Source organism: Suillus bovinus (assembly GCF_016758785.1).
Source record: "Suillus bovinus strain UH-Sbo-P2 chromosome Unknown EDB93scaffold_76, whole genome shotgun sequence".
Taxonomy (NCBI): Eukaryota; Fungi; Basidiomycota; class Agaricomycetes; order Boletales; family Suillaceae; genus Suillus; species Suillus bovinus.
The window spans coordinates 50,059-64,706 of record NW_024542132.1 but is presented as its reverse complement, the minus strand read 5'-3'; the positions used below and the strand labels follow the sequence as shown (position 1 = coordinate 64,706).

Below are 14,648 nucleotides of genomic sequence, written 5' to 3'. Positions count from 1 at the left end.
CGATCGAATGCCTGCCACTGGTACTTGTTATCTGAAAGCTGGATACATCTTCGGCGTCGGCAGAAATATGCTCGATAGGTTGGAAGATGATCCATATGTGTATCGGCGGAAGATAAACCGTTACTACCCTTTCCAAGATGAAGGCGAATGGGAATTAGGGAAGTTCTTGGTTGAAAATCTAACCCAAACCCAAATGATCAAGTTCCTGAAATTGAAATGGGTAAATGTCCAAGCTACATCTACAACTCTTATTCAAGTTCTTTCGCAGTTTAACACTCGTGAACGACCATCTTTCACTACGAAAGACCAACTATTAGACTGGATGGACTCACTCCCTTGTTTTATGGAGTGGGAAGTATCCAAAATTGAGTTTTCGGGCTATAAGACAGTCCATCCTGTTGAGCTCATTTGGCGTGATGCCCTAGAGGTCGTCAAACAACTCTTTGGGGACCCGATCTTTGTGAATCATATGTCCTATACTCCTCACATCATTAATGTTGGAAACCAGTGTGAATATGGAGATTATATGAGCACTGATATGGCATGGAAAATTCAGGTTGGCTTACTCTGTCAGTCTATTCCTCGCTCAACCACAGATTGACTTTGTGAATTTCTAGGACTATCTCCCTGTCGGTGCAACTCAAGTGCCGATCATTTTGGGATCCGATAAAACGCATGTAACGCAAATCACTGGAGGACTCGAAATGCACCCAGTCTTCATTACTATCGGCAACATTGATTCAGAGGTTCGCTCCAAGGCAACCTTACGAGCTTGGCGATGTATTGCTTATATGCCAATCGCAAAGTTCCGCGTGCACCCGGACTATCAAAGTATTCTACAGGCGCGGCTGTGGCATAAGTGCATGGATCTCGTTCTTGCTAATCTCAAGGCTGCAGCGGCAGATGGATGTTTCATGCCTGACCCTTCCCGACACATTCATTACGTTTTTACACCACTCGTCTCTCATGTATGCGACCTGCTGGAGGCTTCTATGATTGCTGCAGTCGCAAAAAATGCATCCCCCGTGACTTTGGCAGTGCAACAGGATTTTGGCGATGGAACCCTCCATCCCCCCCATACTGGAAAGCATACGCTGCAACTTCTTGTTGACGTATCCCGCCAAGTTGATCCTTGGGATCTGGATAAATTTCAGAAAGCGGCCAAAGCTGTCAACCTGTCCGGAGTTCACATGCGCGATTGGCCCTACGTGTGTCCATCTGTCTTCCTCGCTGGTGAAATCCTACATACATGCTTCAAATTTTTCGCTGACCACCTGCTCAAATGGACCAAGGAGGTTGTAGGTGCTCATGAACTTGATAACCGCTTCATTGTCCAGCATAAGCGGGTCGGCACACGTCACTTCGCAAAAGGCGTCACACATGTCAAGCAAATGATGGGCCGTGAATACAGAGAAATTCAACGCACCATTGTTGCATCAATTGCAGGTGCTGCTCCACCCCAATTTGTTCGCTCAATCTGTGCCATCATGGAGTTCATTTACCTCGCACAGAATCCGGTTCACTCGCCTGCAACACTTCAGTCGATGGAGCAGGCTCTTTCAGACTTCCATTCGTTCAAGGGCACTATTATCGAGGCCGCAGCAAGGAAGGGGAAGAAGGGCATCAAAGAGGATTTTTTTATTCCCAAACTCGAGCTACTGCAAAGCTTCAAGGGTACAGTCCAGCGATTAGGCACTTTGATGCAGTTCTCGGCCAATACAACAGAGCGCTTGCTGATCACACATTGTAAGGATCTTTTCTCCCAGACGTCTCGCCAAAGCAAAGACTTCATGGAGCAGTGCGTGCGGCTTCTTAACTGCCAAGAATCCATGGAAGTTTTCGACCTGTATGCCCTATTGACTTCTCGTGGGGTGCCATTGGTCAATGCCATGCATGCCGAGGAGGAGGAGGTTGCGGTAACTAACCCTGCACTCTTGTGGGTTTCCCGTGTTCTTCCCGACGAAGTCAAGTCGGTTCATGGTCCCCGACCAGTCCGTAACCATTTCCTTAAAGGCATCCTCTCTGGAGACGCACGGACCGCTTTTCAAGTGAATGTCACTCCAGACTACAGATCAATGTTGCCAACTGAAATATGCACAAAATACACGCTCCCCAACTTCAATTGTGCACTCGCCAACTTTATCGCGCGTTCATCATCGTCCAGTGGCGAACATGCCTGCTGGGACCCCAGATATGGGCGCTACCATGCTTGGAACAAATTTCGGCTGCAACTTCATTCAGCCTTCCAGCAACACGTCATCATGCCAAGCAGAGTCGTGCAAGCGCACCCGCCAAGTGATGATTTTCCCTTTGGCAATTGTGACACTGTTCTCATCGATGCCATGGGAATTAATGGCAAAACGAGTATGTATATTCTATGCGCCTACATTCTAGCACTATTAATATCATATACAGCAAGTCGTGTTGCACAGGTTCGACTGGTTTTTCAACCGGTGGCTCGACGAGGCTCCAATCTAGAACTACCATCTTATCTATCTGACCCACTTCTCTACATCAAATTTTTCCGCTTCGTTTCCAGTCCTGATGACCAGCCCAAACTCGCGATGTGGACTGTTGAGCACGCATACACGCAGGATCAAAACGGCAACCGTCATAGAGAGGGGGCTGTTGTACGAGTGACGGATGTAACACTTGCAGTTGAACTCATACCATGCTTCGGTGAGAAAGTGGCTGGTGATGTTTCATCAACCACTTGTTTGGAATGTTACGAGTGTTTCTTTCTGAACAACTTTGCGGACAAAGAAAGCTATCATACATTTAGTACTGAATTTGTGTAGATAGCGGCTCGATTAGCTTGATCAATTGTATTGCCCATCTATCGCATCTTATCAGCAAAAGATAATCGGATTTATGTTTTATCAGCCAGATGCGGTGAGTAATATTGGTGTTCAGCATCTCCACCAATCGCGTGAGTTCGCTAGTGAGGTCGTAAGCGTTCGTAAGTGTCCGTAACGCGCGTAAGCTAAGCGTTCATTTCAGTCGTTTTGCAGATGTAGCTTATGTAGACGATAGGACGCGCGTACCTGTAAACTCGCATCACTTGCTTGCAGACCGAGACTCGGGAAGCATGAATTGAACTTTGGCAAGGAAATCACCTATCATAATTTAAACTTTCAAGTTCGATGGGGTGTTATTTTTAAACAAAGTTTGTGAGTTGAAAAAGTCCTCGCACAGCTGTGGAGAAACTCCAAAGAACCGGGTGCCTAACCATGATGGACTTTGTTCACATCTTTAAAGATACCGTGATCTTGAGTTCTCCGCTGCGATAGGAGAAATGCACTTGCCAAAAACTGTCCAGTGCGACTATCAAATGTAGCCTAGTGCGAGCGAGAATTAGGTTTAGTGCATTATGTAGAACCTGAGCTAGAAACTTACTACCTTTCTTTCGGTTTACTATCGTATGGTCCGCTTTTGATACAACAGATGATGTGGAATGCATCGACCTCTGTAAGGAATCGCTGCGCAACCTTGAAGAGCTGCACATTATCATAATGTAATATTGTCGCTCACAATATTAATTATGTGACTTGTCACTTGAGGGATGTTCAATTCTAAAATGTCGTCGTCAATGTCGACTTGACCTTACGGCTGTCCTCTCGTAAATACTTACGTGGACCCTGAACCTTTCCTGATTTAGTCGTCAAACCTTGCGTCTACTGCACTCTACATCCTTCCTTGCAATTGCTGTTAGAGCCCAATTTCACTACTCAAAGCTTTTCATGTTTATTGCGAAATCTACTTTTCACAGAGTATCCTCCTAATCCTATTCCCAGTAAACCATTCTATGTAGTATTGCTCAATAATGTTTAAATCTTTCCCCAAATCAATGATTCAAAAGTATCATGAATAAATGTTTAGGAAAATTACTACTCGTACATGTGAATGTTCAGGTAGCTAACCTAGGCTCTATACAGCGAGGATTGGGACGAGGATACTCTGGGATAAGGTGTAGAATGCCTCCCATGCGAAGGTTTAACCGACACGGTAGCGGCTAAATCAGGAAAGGTTCAGGGTCTGCGCAAGTAGTTTACGAGAGGACGGCCGTAAGGTCAAGTCGACATTGACAATGACATTTTAGAATTGAACATCCCTTTGGAAGCAAGTCGGGTAGACCCGTCGCTTCTCCATCTTCTGATAATCATGTTCATTTCTGGTGACCCTCAGGTTGACAAATCGACCTGGGCCTTCCATTGCTCAGCTCTGCCGATATTAAATGCCACTATCTACATACATGTAACAAGCACATTCTGAGTGGAGTTCAGGATAAGATGTCATCAGATCAGGCAGTGCCCAAGGAAGAGAATTTAGAAACCGGCACCGGTGGCATGTTTCTGTTGATTTCCTGTCCTTTTGTTATTTTATTTCCGGTTTTTTTTTGCTGCTAAGCCCTGAAGTTTCCATTTCAAAGGAGTGTTTTTGTGCTTGACGCTTATAACACAAGTCGAGCGTGCTTCGTGCCATAGATCCTCGCACTCAACACAAAGCCCGTCACCATTCATTCCCCTTCCTCCTGTATTCTACAAGCGGCACGATATTGGCAAACCATAGCAAGGCGAAATCACTAGATAAAATGCTATGGGAGGAAGCGCTTGTCGACGCCCAAAAAATACCATGACACAAGCTCAGGCAAGGTCCTGACTAGTGCTCACTTTGGAAATACGTAGGCCATCGCGAGGATTCGTCTCATGTTGGATATCAGTCGAGTACATGTCGCGCGACACCACCATATCAAAGTAATTGAAGCCTTCCAGATGATGCTCGCGAAATCGGCCAGTACTCACAGCATGCAAATATGAAGTTCTCCTCAACTCCTTCCTCTGAAACTGCGCGACAAGTCCATCTGAATCTGAAGCAGAAGGTGTCATTCGAAAGGTCGTAAATGTTCAGCTTGACTCCTTACCACTTCGTCGTGCTTGACACAAGTACCGGACTCTAGAAGCGCAGATGAGCGCCTTCAAATTTACCATTAAGTACGATATTCTGTCAGCTGCGAAACGGTGCTGTTACCATGATGCTGCATATGCGAGAGGACTCGAATCAGAGCATGGAATCTTATCAAAGTGGTCTCCCCCTGCAGCAAGCTCTAGCAGCATGTACATTCCAGGGACATAGCAATCTTTAGATTTGCGCTCCACCACAGCGGCATGTAGAAACTCCAGGACGCGCTTGTGCTTGAGGAGCTTATGTCGCGTTCCTTCTCGGTAGTCTGCTCCTTGATAAATATTACTTTACATGCTGCCACTCGATGGTTCTCTACATTGACAGCTCTGCAGACGCTCAAGAAGGTACCTCCACCGATTTGTTGAATGAGCTCGTGATCTACAATCACGTCATTTGTGAACCTGGCCCAACAAGAGAGAAGAATGTACGTGAAATTTTAGGGTACTTCGGAGCCACGTTGACACAAGAGGTCTCGAGCTCTGTTAAGCGTAGTCGAAGGTTTCATTTTTGACAGCTAATTGGGCAGTGACGATGACGGAGGAGTAGGGTTTGGCGGTGGCACATTCGATCGCGGATCAGATAAAGGTGTGGCGGGTCCTGGACGGCGAAGCAGAATAAGCGGCATCAGCGTGCGCCTGCGCATTGGCCCTGGCTGCCTTTATATCCTTCATTTTCTGTTTTATGGAATTCGCTCGCTGCTGCGCAACCTGAGCATCAGCCATCGCATCCATCTCCGCCTTTAACTCAGCATTCAGCTTAGCCATTTGTAATTCGTGTTTTGATTTCTCCTCTTCGCGTTGTATTTGACGTTGCAGATCCTCTTCTTTTAGTTTCTGCTCCAGTTCGAGTTCTCGTTTTCGATTCTTCCTGGCACGTCGGGCTTCCTCGACACAAACCGGGCAAGAGCGTGGCTTTGATTGATGGCATTTCCACTTCAACTTGTGATTGACAGGACACGTGCCCGAGTACGGGTGTTGACACGGCATTTTTGAATGGTCTGAGATCTGGTGACACTTTAGTGGGCAAGGATGGATGCCGCAGTTCAACGTGGTGTTACTAGAGATAGTGTGAGTAAAAACAACACTACCAATTTCCAAAATCTTACCATATTTCTGCGCATCCACCGTCCATCCACCGTCGGGACAGAAAGTATCAAATTCGGACGCAGATTTGATCAGGACCGTTCGATCCGGGTGTTGTTCACTTTTTTTTTTTCTGTGTCCAATTTTTGTCCTATTGAGAGTGTACTCTATGCAGGACATTACGTTCCAGTCTACAGGACACCCGTGTCCTAACGCATCTCCCAATTCATGAATGCCCTGATGTGAGGCGTACCCCCATCAGTCCGCCGTTCCCGCCGGCCGTTTTAGACATGCAATTGGTTTGAAGACGAGACGACTTTGTCTCAGTTTCGAAAATGTATGAGTCCGTGCTGAGGTATGTTAACGCGTACTCGGTCCGCTGGCGCGGGTAAGTACAGGAATCTTGGGGTATGCAGTAAGAGTAATATATGATGCTGGGTTATTCCAGGGTCCTGGGTAACGGGACCTTCTCTTGCTGTCTGATAACCAGTTCGAGCTGTGGATTCCATGTAGACGAGTATTTTGATGATTATGAGGTTTGTTCACATTTAATCGGGAAGCCTTCGTACATGTAGTCGCCTTTTTTAATGAGCTCGAAGAATTCCCCCCATAGCTCTTTACCCTTCCGAGCGTTGATAAATGTCTGTGAGTTCCCGATCATGATGAGTCCATCTCGAGCCCGAGAGATAAGCACGTTCAAACGTTCAGGGGAGTTCATGAAACCGATGTCATTGGATTTATTGGACCTTGTCAGACTGGCGATGACGATATCACTCTCTTCGCCCTGATAGTTATCTATTCAAACAATGTTAGCTGTCCGCTACTAGTTGAGTAGCAGATACATACCTATCGTGGCAAGCCTGATGCGCTTCTTGGACGTCTTATTGGCTGCAGGCATAAGTACGGCACGGATGAAATCATGTGAATCGAGATCATTGAGCACAGGGTCGTTGTCCCCCTTCAGGACATCTTGAAGCTGTGAGAGCTGCCCAAGGTATGGTGTGAGAACGACTAGCTCCTCCGTCCCATAGCCTTGCTGAGCGAGGTAGCGTACGATCTTCCAAACCATTTCTGCTTCATAGGTGTTCTTTTTTGACCCAGACAAAACCCCGTCGACTTTGTCTGAAATACGGGAGTCGTCATCCTCAGAATGAGTGTGGTCAATGAAGATGATGTTGTTCTGAATACCACGAATGTTGTCACGGCCCTGGGTCTTGGGAGCATCCGTGAGGTCGGGGTACGTAAGTTTCCTCACAAACGCTGATATTTCTGGACGCATACGATGTTGGGCTGTTAGAGTTTCATGAGGAAAGCCCTTGAGAACCAAGCGCTCGAATAGTGATCTGTTGAGCTCAAACCCATCACCTTTTTCAACACTTAGCTTGTAGTTTTTGACTTTAGGACGCAGTTGCCTGTAAGGAGTCAGGTTGAGCGAGATGTACTGAAGATTGACTCACATACTTGTGATCACCAATGAGAATCATCTGCCTTATACTCTGACCCATAGCGGTGAGAATGTGGCTTTCTAGGATTTCGCCAGCCTCTTCGACGAGAAGGACATCAGGACTCGCCGCACGAATGTCCTGTGCAAACATGGCTGCTCCAGTCGTCGTGCATGCGATTATTCTCTTCCCCATGAGGGTTGCCACCCTGGCTTCGCCGAATTTGCGTGTCAGTTGATCTTGGCATTCGTTGTAGTGTGTACCAAGTGTGCAAATCTCCTTGAGAATTAATGTGCGTATCTCCGACTTCCATCTCTTCATCATGTTCCGGCGAGCATCCCGAGACATTTTCCAGATATCTCGCGCCTCTAGTACATTAGGTTCGGCTTTGAACTGCCCAGCGTCAGATCCTGTGGCCCACCGAGAAATGAGTGGACGATCGCTACCTGGAGGGCCTTGGATGAGGGAAAGCCTCTGCGTAAGTCCTGCCAATAGCGATGCCGCCTGCGACTTATCGAGGACAATACTAGATGAAAGCCCTAGGAGCTGTTTCAAATCCACGGACGGATTTATAGTAAGTGGACGCGTAACCTGAGCCGTGGTCACCGCAGCGCTACCGATAATGTTCCCATCCTTCCAGAACAAGAGCTCCTCCGACAGCGGAATGACTTGCATGTTCTGCAGAGCCTTCAAGACCGGCTCGAATGCAAAAAGGGCAGTGTCGATCTGAACGAGCCGAACAGCATTGGATGATTGCAACTGAAGGAGCGTCTTTGTGATACTAGCCTCCCCTTACAGCTGAACTACAATAACAGGTGGTTTGTCCGCAAGAAGTGCCACGACGCGATGAACGCTTGCGAGACTGATAATTTTATTTCCCGAAAGTATGCACATGAGAGACTGATGTTTGAGGATTTTGACGCCCACAGGATCCTTTGTGAGATAAGTCTCGCGCTGCTCCTTGTCGGGGAGATTCTTCATCGACTCGAAATCATCTTGGCATTCGAGTTTGATGCCCCACCGAATCTTTCCATCATCTGTATCGCAGTAAACACCGCCGAGTCTGACACCGCCAATGGTGAGCCCACGGTGACGCCCTTTCTTTTTCCCTGTAACAATTTGGAGCTCTTCTTTTATCTCATATAACATGTCTTCGCGCAGCATGCGGAAGGTATTATCCAAGTAGTCAGCTATACGAGTTGCCTCGTCATCAGGATCCTCCAACACGCTGCTCGGGCGAATGAATGGAGGCTGCTGGCAGAGAATTTCGTCTGCAGTTGGAAGAATGGAGATCTCCCTAAAATCGTTGAAATCATTATCATGACGACCACCAGGTCCACCGACTGCAGCGATAGGTGTACCGGACTTGAATGTGGAAAGGATATATTGGATACGGTGGCCATTGTCTTTGACAATCCATTGCGATGAACCGAGAAGCCTCGCAAGGATACTAGACTTCTTTGCGACGTCATGGTATGATGAGGTATTTCGCGTAGGGAGGCACATGAGGCGAAAGAGAAGTATCGCGAATGCTTCCTGGGCTTGCTCATTGAGCTCGCCTTGATCAAATGCTTGGCTGAAGGCACTCCAAAAAATGGGAGGATCAACTATGGCGGTGAGTAGGCGATCCAGGACGTCACCGAGATCTGTTGCTCGGAAGAGATACAACAGAAGTGTGGTTGCAGGACCATTGAGGAACTGAGAATTAGTATTGTGCCGCATGGCAGCCTGAACGGCGCTTGAGCCATGGGAGCTCTTAACGATTTTATCAATACAGGTTGCAGGGTCTTGCTGTGCACAAATCACTTCCAAAAAGTGAGCGTAGCTCCGTGCATCCGCAGGAACTCTGCCTTGGAGAATGTTGTTAAAACGTTTCTCAAGCTGAGCTTGTCGATTCATGAGAGGCAAGTTAGGAACGATTGTGACTCGTAGGTTGTGGGTAGTTGAGTGACGAGAGCAAAACTGCGGGCGTTCATACGTGGGTACCAGGTCTATCTAGGGCCACTTTTGAATCAGCAGCGCTACAGACCTGATAATACTAACAGTGTGACTCAAGTACTAGAATATTTTGTACATGAGTCAACTAGTACACGAGATGATCCAGGGATCCACGCACCATTGGCAATTTGGCAAGAGTCTGGGTGTTATTCGCAGATGTAAAACTTGAACGCAGATATTTTCGAGTACTGCCACAGAACAAGAAATCATGATTTAGTTAATTACGGGCTCGGGGCTCAGCTGGGCTCATAGTACACACCATCATGCACCAGCCCTAGACCACCCATGATCGTGACATGACCATCCATTGATGAATGAAAACTTGGCCCACAATGAAGACACTGATATCGGTGTAACATGATATATTGCTTATCATGCAGAGGAGCATGGTGGGTGACCGTCATTGCTTCAGATAATTAAGAGTTGATGGAAAGTTGAACTTCGATGCCATCTTGTAGAACGTAGAAGGACGAGAAAGTTGATTTTACAGAATGTTTCGAAAAATAGAAAGGTCGACGTGTACAACATTCCTAATGAGGACATCATCGATGTAGACGGTCGCCTCTTCCCTCCTCTTCCCATCCTTCGACCTCACAACACCGCTAATGTTTTAATTACCTCTACCTCTTGGCATTTGGTATCATTTCTTGTTCTCCAGTACTTCAACTTCGTCAATGCTCTAAACTCCATCAATCCTTTCAACTATTTGAGAACCGCAAATTCAGCGGCAACTTGAATGTCGTTAGGCAAGATACACTCTGGGCCTATAAGAACGCTGAATCTGCATCACAAGGCCCGGTCAAGAGCAGAGGTGCCCAAGCGAACGATGCTTCAATAATAATCATCCTGTGCCATCTCGACAGCAGTGCACTGCCAACTTCTTCACGAGTGAGCATGTCGATGGCGGGTGGCATACCCTAGTACAACTAAGAGGTTCATCACAACAAAGACTCAGTGAGTGAATTTTGAAATTGATTTGAAGGTTTTTCCACCATAAAGGGCCGCCGTTATCCTGGCCACCTTCTTTCTTAGTCGGGTTTCGTGCTCTATTGAATTTAGAATTACCCGGTGTGTTATATCTCGGTTACTGTCGGGTTGGAGTTCTGCCACCCTCGCACCTGAGTTTTGCCGTGCGTCAATTAGCACAACCAGTTTTGCCAAAGCAAAACTCCTGCATTCTGCCCATCCCACGTATACGCTGCCGCAGGATTTTACACGAAATTTTGCTCCGGCCTGACCTTGCGATGCACGCTAGCAGCTAATTGTACTTCAACTACTTGTCTTTATCAGCTACAGGTACTACACTGGCTATATGACCCCCTGCAGTCAAGTGTATTTTTCCTGATGTGCAACTGCATCCCAATCCTATGCTTACACGTTTTGCCAGTTCTGCGCCATGCACTAGTGCTAGTAAAGGGGCGAGAATATCACTGTTCTAGGCCTGCCCATGGCCCACCCTGGGAGGGGGCTATACGATCTCCCCGGCATCCATCTACCGGGTAGTCCTTGGTAGAGTTTATCAGGGCTTCTCGTACGACGTGTCATTAGGCTACACGAACAAAAGTCATTCATTGACGCATGCCATATGATCGTGTCCATTTACTCATAGTAAAAGGATGCTGAGTCACAATGCGAACACGGCAAAAGCTGGCCGTCAGACTAGACCAGCGTACGTCCTTCAAGCGTATAAAGCCAGCCAGAAAATTCAGCTCAAAGGCATCAGACACCACTCACCTGTTTCTGAACCTCCTCACATAAACAAGATGCATGCTTCTTTCTTCACCGCTAGACTGGTTGCGCTTGCCGCCATTGTCTTAGTTGTTTCTGCTAAGGGTCAGTAATACTTCGAGGTTCGATTATGTCAGCACTCATAACAGCAAAACGTCTAGATCTCCTCCCTGCTGATTGTACCCGTCAGGTTACTGTCAAAGCTGGAGATACATGTGACAAAATCTCCGCAGAATACGGCGTTTCCACGTATGTACAATCAGATATCTTCTATTCACTCGTTCATCGAATGCATGTCACAGATACCAGCTGGCGGCAGTTAACAAAGATATCGTTACCCCCGATTGTTCTAATTTGTTTGCCGGTCAAGTAGGACACTTCGATTTTTGACGTCTGACAAACACTTTTGAACTCATCGTCATAGAATTTATGCATTGCAGTAAAAGACCAGGATTGCAAGGTTACCCATGTTGTGAAGGCCGGAGAAACGTGCAAAAGCGTTGCCGATAAGGCTGGTGCCTCGTACATCACGTTGCTCGCGAACAACCCGAACGTGGGCTCCGACTGCGCCAAGTTGTACCCTGGCGAGGTGAATATAATGTGATTTGTCGAAGCCATTGCTGATAAAATATTTTCAGGTTCTCTGCACTGCGAAACAGATCTATGTGAACACTGCCTGATGAAATTGGGCCAAGCTGATTGTGACATTAGTGTAGAAGCTGAATGATATGTCAAATGCAGTACATAGTTGCTATTCGAATTCAGATCTTCAAGTCTTTTGATTGACGCGTAAGTCTCCTTACCCCGGGGACGTCATATGAGTCAGCAGTGCAGAGTCACTATACTATGGGAGGGCTCCGATGAGTGTCAAATGGAGTGACTCATACGCCAAAAACCTGTAGAAATTTTCTTCAAAAGAGAAGCAAGACCTGAACTTTCTGAGCAGGCCCCGAGTCGATGAGTACTCTTGGTGGCACTGGTGAAGCTTTCTGAAAAACTGACGCATGTGACAAGTGTGCACTCATCACTTCGAATTCATACAGCAATATTAATGGACGCACAATTTAATTGCTTTGTCATCATGCTTTTGAAATAAGAAAATTCAATCAGTCAATTATTATTAGGCGTAGTCAATTCTTAAGCTGAGTTGTCAACCCGCTTGTTTGTATCATTTTAAGCGATCGGGAGTTCGATTCCAAGAAATGTTTAGAACATGACATGTCCCCGGAGTGGATACAGACTTCAAGTCGAAAATCTCGGTCTGGCCAACTCAGAGAAATCTCGAAAAAAAATTTAAAACATTCTCTCCATTGATTCAGTATATGAACTACGCGAGTCGGGGCCCGATATATAGCACACTGGCAAGTAGCACTCTGCTTGTTCTCATGAGAGAGCAGTATAATGACTGTAATCAGGAAGCGCTCGAGTTTAAGACGAGCGCGTTTTGAGATGCCCAACATGAAAGATGAGGCAGAAAGGCAGTTCACGAAACTCTCGTTTTCGTTGCATAACTACTAGGACAACGTGTCGTTATGCGATGTGAGGCTGGATTAGGCCGCGGGGTAAGCCGAACTTCGTAAGGCGGTGTCTAGCCGATCGGTAAATTTGTTTGGCTATATCGACGTCACGGTGACTTGACGTGCCAGCTAGTGTAAATAAAGTGAAAGACCTCGCACTTGTCTGGCGTGTAGTATATGGTCAACAGAATTTGCGAGGAGATACGTTGGTCTTCATGCATATATGCACCCTAAAGACGTTTTTCTGGATAGAAATTATTACAAAGCACTCCGCATCCATCTACTGGGTAGGGATCATTAGGGGTCCTGTCGCGACGTGTCATCAGGCTAAACGAACAAATATCAGACTCATTCAATTCATTCCCCCGTGAACACCGTGCGTGCCATTTGATCGTGTCCATTTACTCACAGTGGATACCGAGCCACGACGACAACACGGCAAATGCTAGCCGTCAAACGACCCATGCTCGCCAAGTTCAAGCGTATAAAGGCAGCTAGAACAATCAGCTCAAAGGCATCAAACACCACTCGCCTGTTTATCAACTTCCTCATCTGAACACCATGCACGCTTCATTCTTCACCGCCAGACTCGTTGCGCTTGCCACCATTGCCTCAGTTGTCTCTGCTCAGAGTCAGTAATGGTCTTCGTCGAGGTTCGATTATGTTGACAGTTATAACAGCAAATAGTGAACTCCCTGCTGGTTGTGACAGTGCTGTGGCTGTTCGAGCTGGAGATACATGTGACACAATCGCTGCAGAAAACAATGTTTCCACGTACGTACGATTAGATGCCTTCCATTCACTCGTTCATCGAATGTATGCCGCAGATACCAGCTGTCGGCAGTCAACAAAATCATTGATCCCGGTTGCGATAATTTGGCAGTCGGAGAGGTAAGACATTTTGATGCTTGAAAAGCACCTAAACTCATCGTCATAGGTGTTATGCCTTGGAATCAAAGGACAGGATTGCAAGGTTACCTATATTTTGAAACCCAGCGACACGTGCTTCAGCGTTGCTGAAGAGTATGGGATCCCGCTCAGCACGTTGCTCGCGAACAACCCGAACGTGGGCCCCGACTGCACTAAGGCGTATGCTGGCGAGGTGAGTAAAATGTGATTTATCGAAGCCATGGCTGATAAAAGAATTTCAGGTTCTCTGCACTGCAAGCCAGATCTATGTGAACACCACCACATCAAATTGAGCTGAGAAGCTGAAAGCAGATGTTTTTAATTTTTACATTAGTATGTCTGGGAAACTCGCCAGCTAACATAGTACATACTAGAACCTTTTCGTTTGCCTTGAACACTCGTTCTCCGTTTCCCCCCGGTCTCTTACACCCGAATGGGGGTAAGAACACATTCCTTACAGTCGTACTATAGAACTCACCCGAGTTCATTCTATTTAGACGCTCAGCTTCTTTGAATGTCAAATACATCACATTCAGATCTTTCGATCGATGTGCAAATCTCCTTACTCGAGGACGACATAGGAGTCCGTACTAGGGCAGAGTCACTATAGGGAGGGCTCAGGGAGGAAAGGGCTCGGATGGCAAATGGGAACGTCCGAGTGACTCATACGGTGTACCAAAAACCTGTGGGAAGTTTCTTCAGAAGATAACTAAGACTTGAACGTTCTGAGCAAGTACTGAGTCGGCGAGTCAATGAGTGCTCTCGGTGGCAGTGGGACGTTGGAAAAAGTGAATTCCCAACGTGGATTCGGTAGAGGATAGCTTGAGTTATGTGTAAGGCTGCTTGTGAGTTCGATAGGGAATTGATCGATAGGACGAAAAGTGCGAGACTCGTCGATTACGACGCGAAAGGCAAGGACAACGAGTAAGTTCTTTGGGAGGCTTGCTTGGAGCGGGGAATAAAGGTCTATATTCTGCTGATTAGTGTAGGTGTACATGGGCTGTATTTAT

The 14,648-nt window shown here is 46.7% G+C and overlaps 4 protein-coding genes across 4 annotated transcripts; 3 read left to right on the top strand and 1 right to left on the bottom strand.

Annotated features, from left to right (window-relative positions):
- Positions 1-67: 67 nt before the first annotated feature.
- EDB93DRAFT_1092883 (uncharacterized protein) lies at positions 68-2,798 on the top strand (the record flags this gene model as incomplete). Its single annotated transcript, XM_041446468.1, has 5 exons — positions 68-220; positions 269-556; positions 618-959; positions 1,089-2,364; positions 2,416-2,798. The coding sequence occupies 5 exons, from the start codon at positions 68-70 to the stop codon at positions 2,796-2,798; spliced, it is 2,442 nt and encodes an 813-aa protein (XP_041303380.1).
- A 2,739-nt stretch (positions 2,799-5,537) lies between these two features.
- Positions 5,538-9,388, bottom strand: EDB93DRAFT_1092911 (AAA domain-containing protein; the record flags this gene model as incomplete). The annotated part of the gene is given in 7 exon segments (XM_041446471.1): positions 5,538-6,165; positions 6,259-6,262; positions 6,591-6,839; positions 6,891-7,188; positions 7,300-7,485; positions 7,502-7,670; positions 8,283-9,388. Coding segments are annotated over 7 exon segments (2,640 nt in total), but the record flags the coding sequence as incomplete, so codon positions are not given.
- Positions 9,389-11,100: 1,712 nt separating this feature from the next.
- EDB93DRAFT_1254585 (uncharacterized protein) lies at positions 11,101-11,892 on the top strand (the record flags this gene model as incomplete). Its single annotated transcript, XM_041453642.1, has 5 exons — positions 11,101-11,317; positions 11,362-11,461; positions 11,515-11,581; positions 11,637-11,801; positions 11,851-11,892. 5 exons carry the CDS (start codon positions 11,101-11,103, stop codon positions 11,890-11,892), a joined length of 591 nt encoding a protein of 196 aa, XP_041303378.1.
- Positions 11,893-13,195: 1,303 nt separating this feature from the next.
- On the top strand, positions 13,196-14,139 carry EDB93DRAFT_848560 (uncharacterized protein). Its single transcript, XM_041457687.1, has 5 exons — positions 13,196-13,360; positions 13,410-13,503; positions 13,557-13,620; positions 13,667-13,831; positions 13,881-14,139. The coding sequence occupies exons 1-5, from the start codon at positions 13,291-13,293 to the stop codon at positions 13,929-13,931; spliced, it is 444 nt and encodes a 147-aa protein (XP_041303377.1). The 5' UTR covers positions 13,196-13,290; the 3' UTR covers positions 13,932-14,139.
- The last annotated feature ends 509 nt before the right edge of the window (positions 14,140-14,648 follow it).

What these genes read in the sequence shown, in the direction of transcription:
- EDB93DRAFT_848560 (XM_041457687.1), top strand. Translation starts at nt 13,291, where the DNA reads ATGCACGCTTCATTCTTCACCGCCAGACTCGTTGCGCTTGCCACCATT. An exon ending in CTCAGTTGTCTCTGCTCAGA is followed by an intron (nt 13,361 to 13,409) that starts GTCAGTAATGGT and finishes CAGTTATAACAG; the next exon opens with CAAATAGTGAACTCCCTGCT. An exon ending in CTAAGGCGTATGCTGGCGAG is followed by an intron (nt 13,832 to 13,880) that starts GTGAGTAAAATG and finishes AAAGAATTTCAG; the next exon opens with GTTCTCTGCACTGCAAGCCA.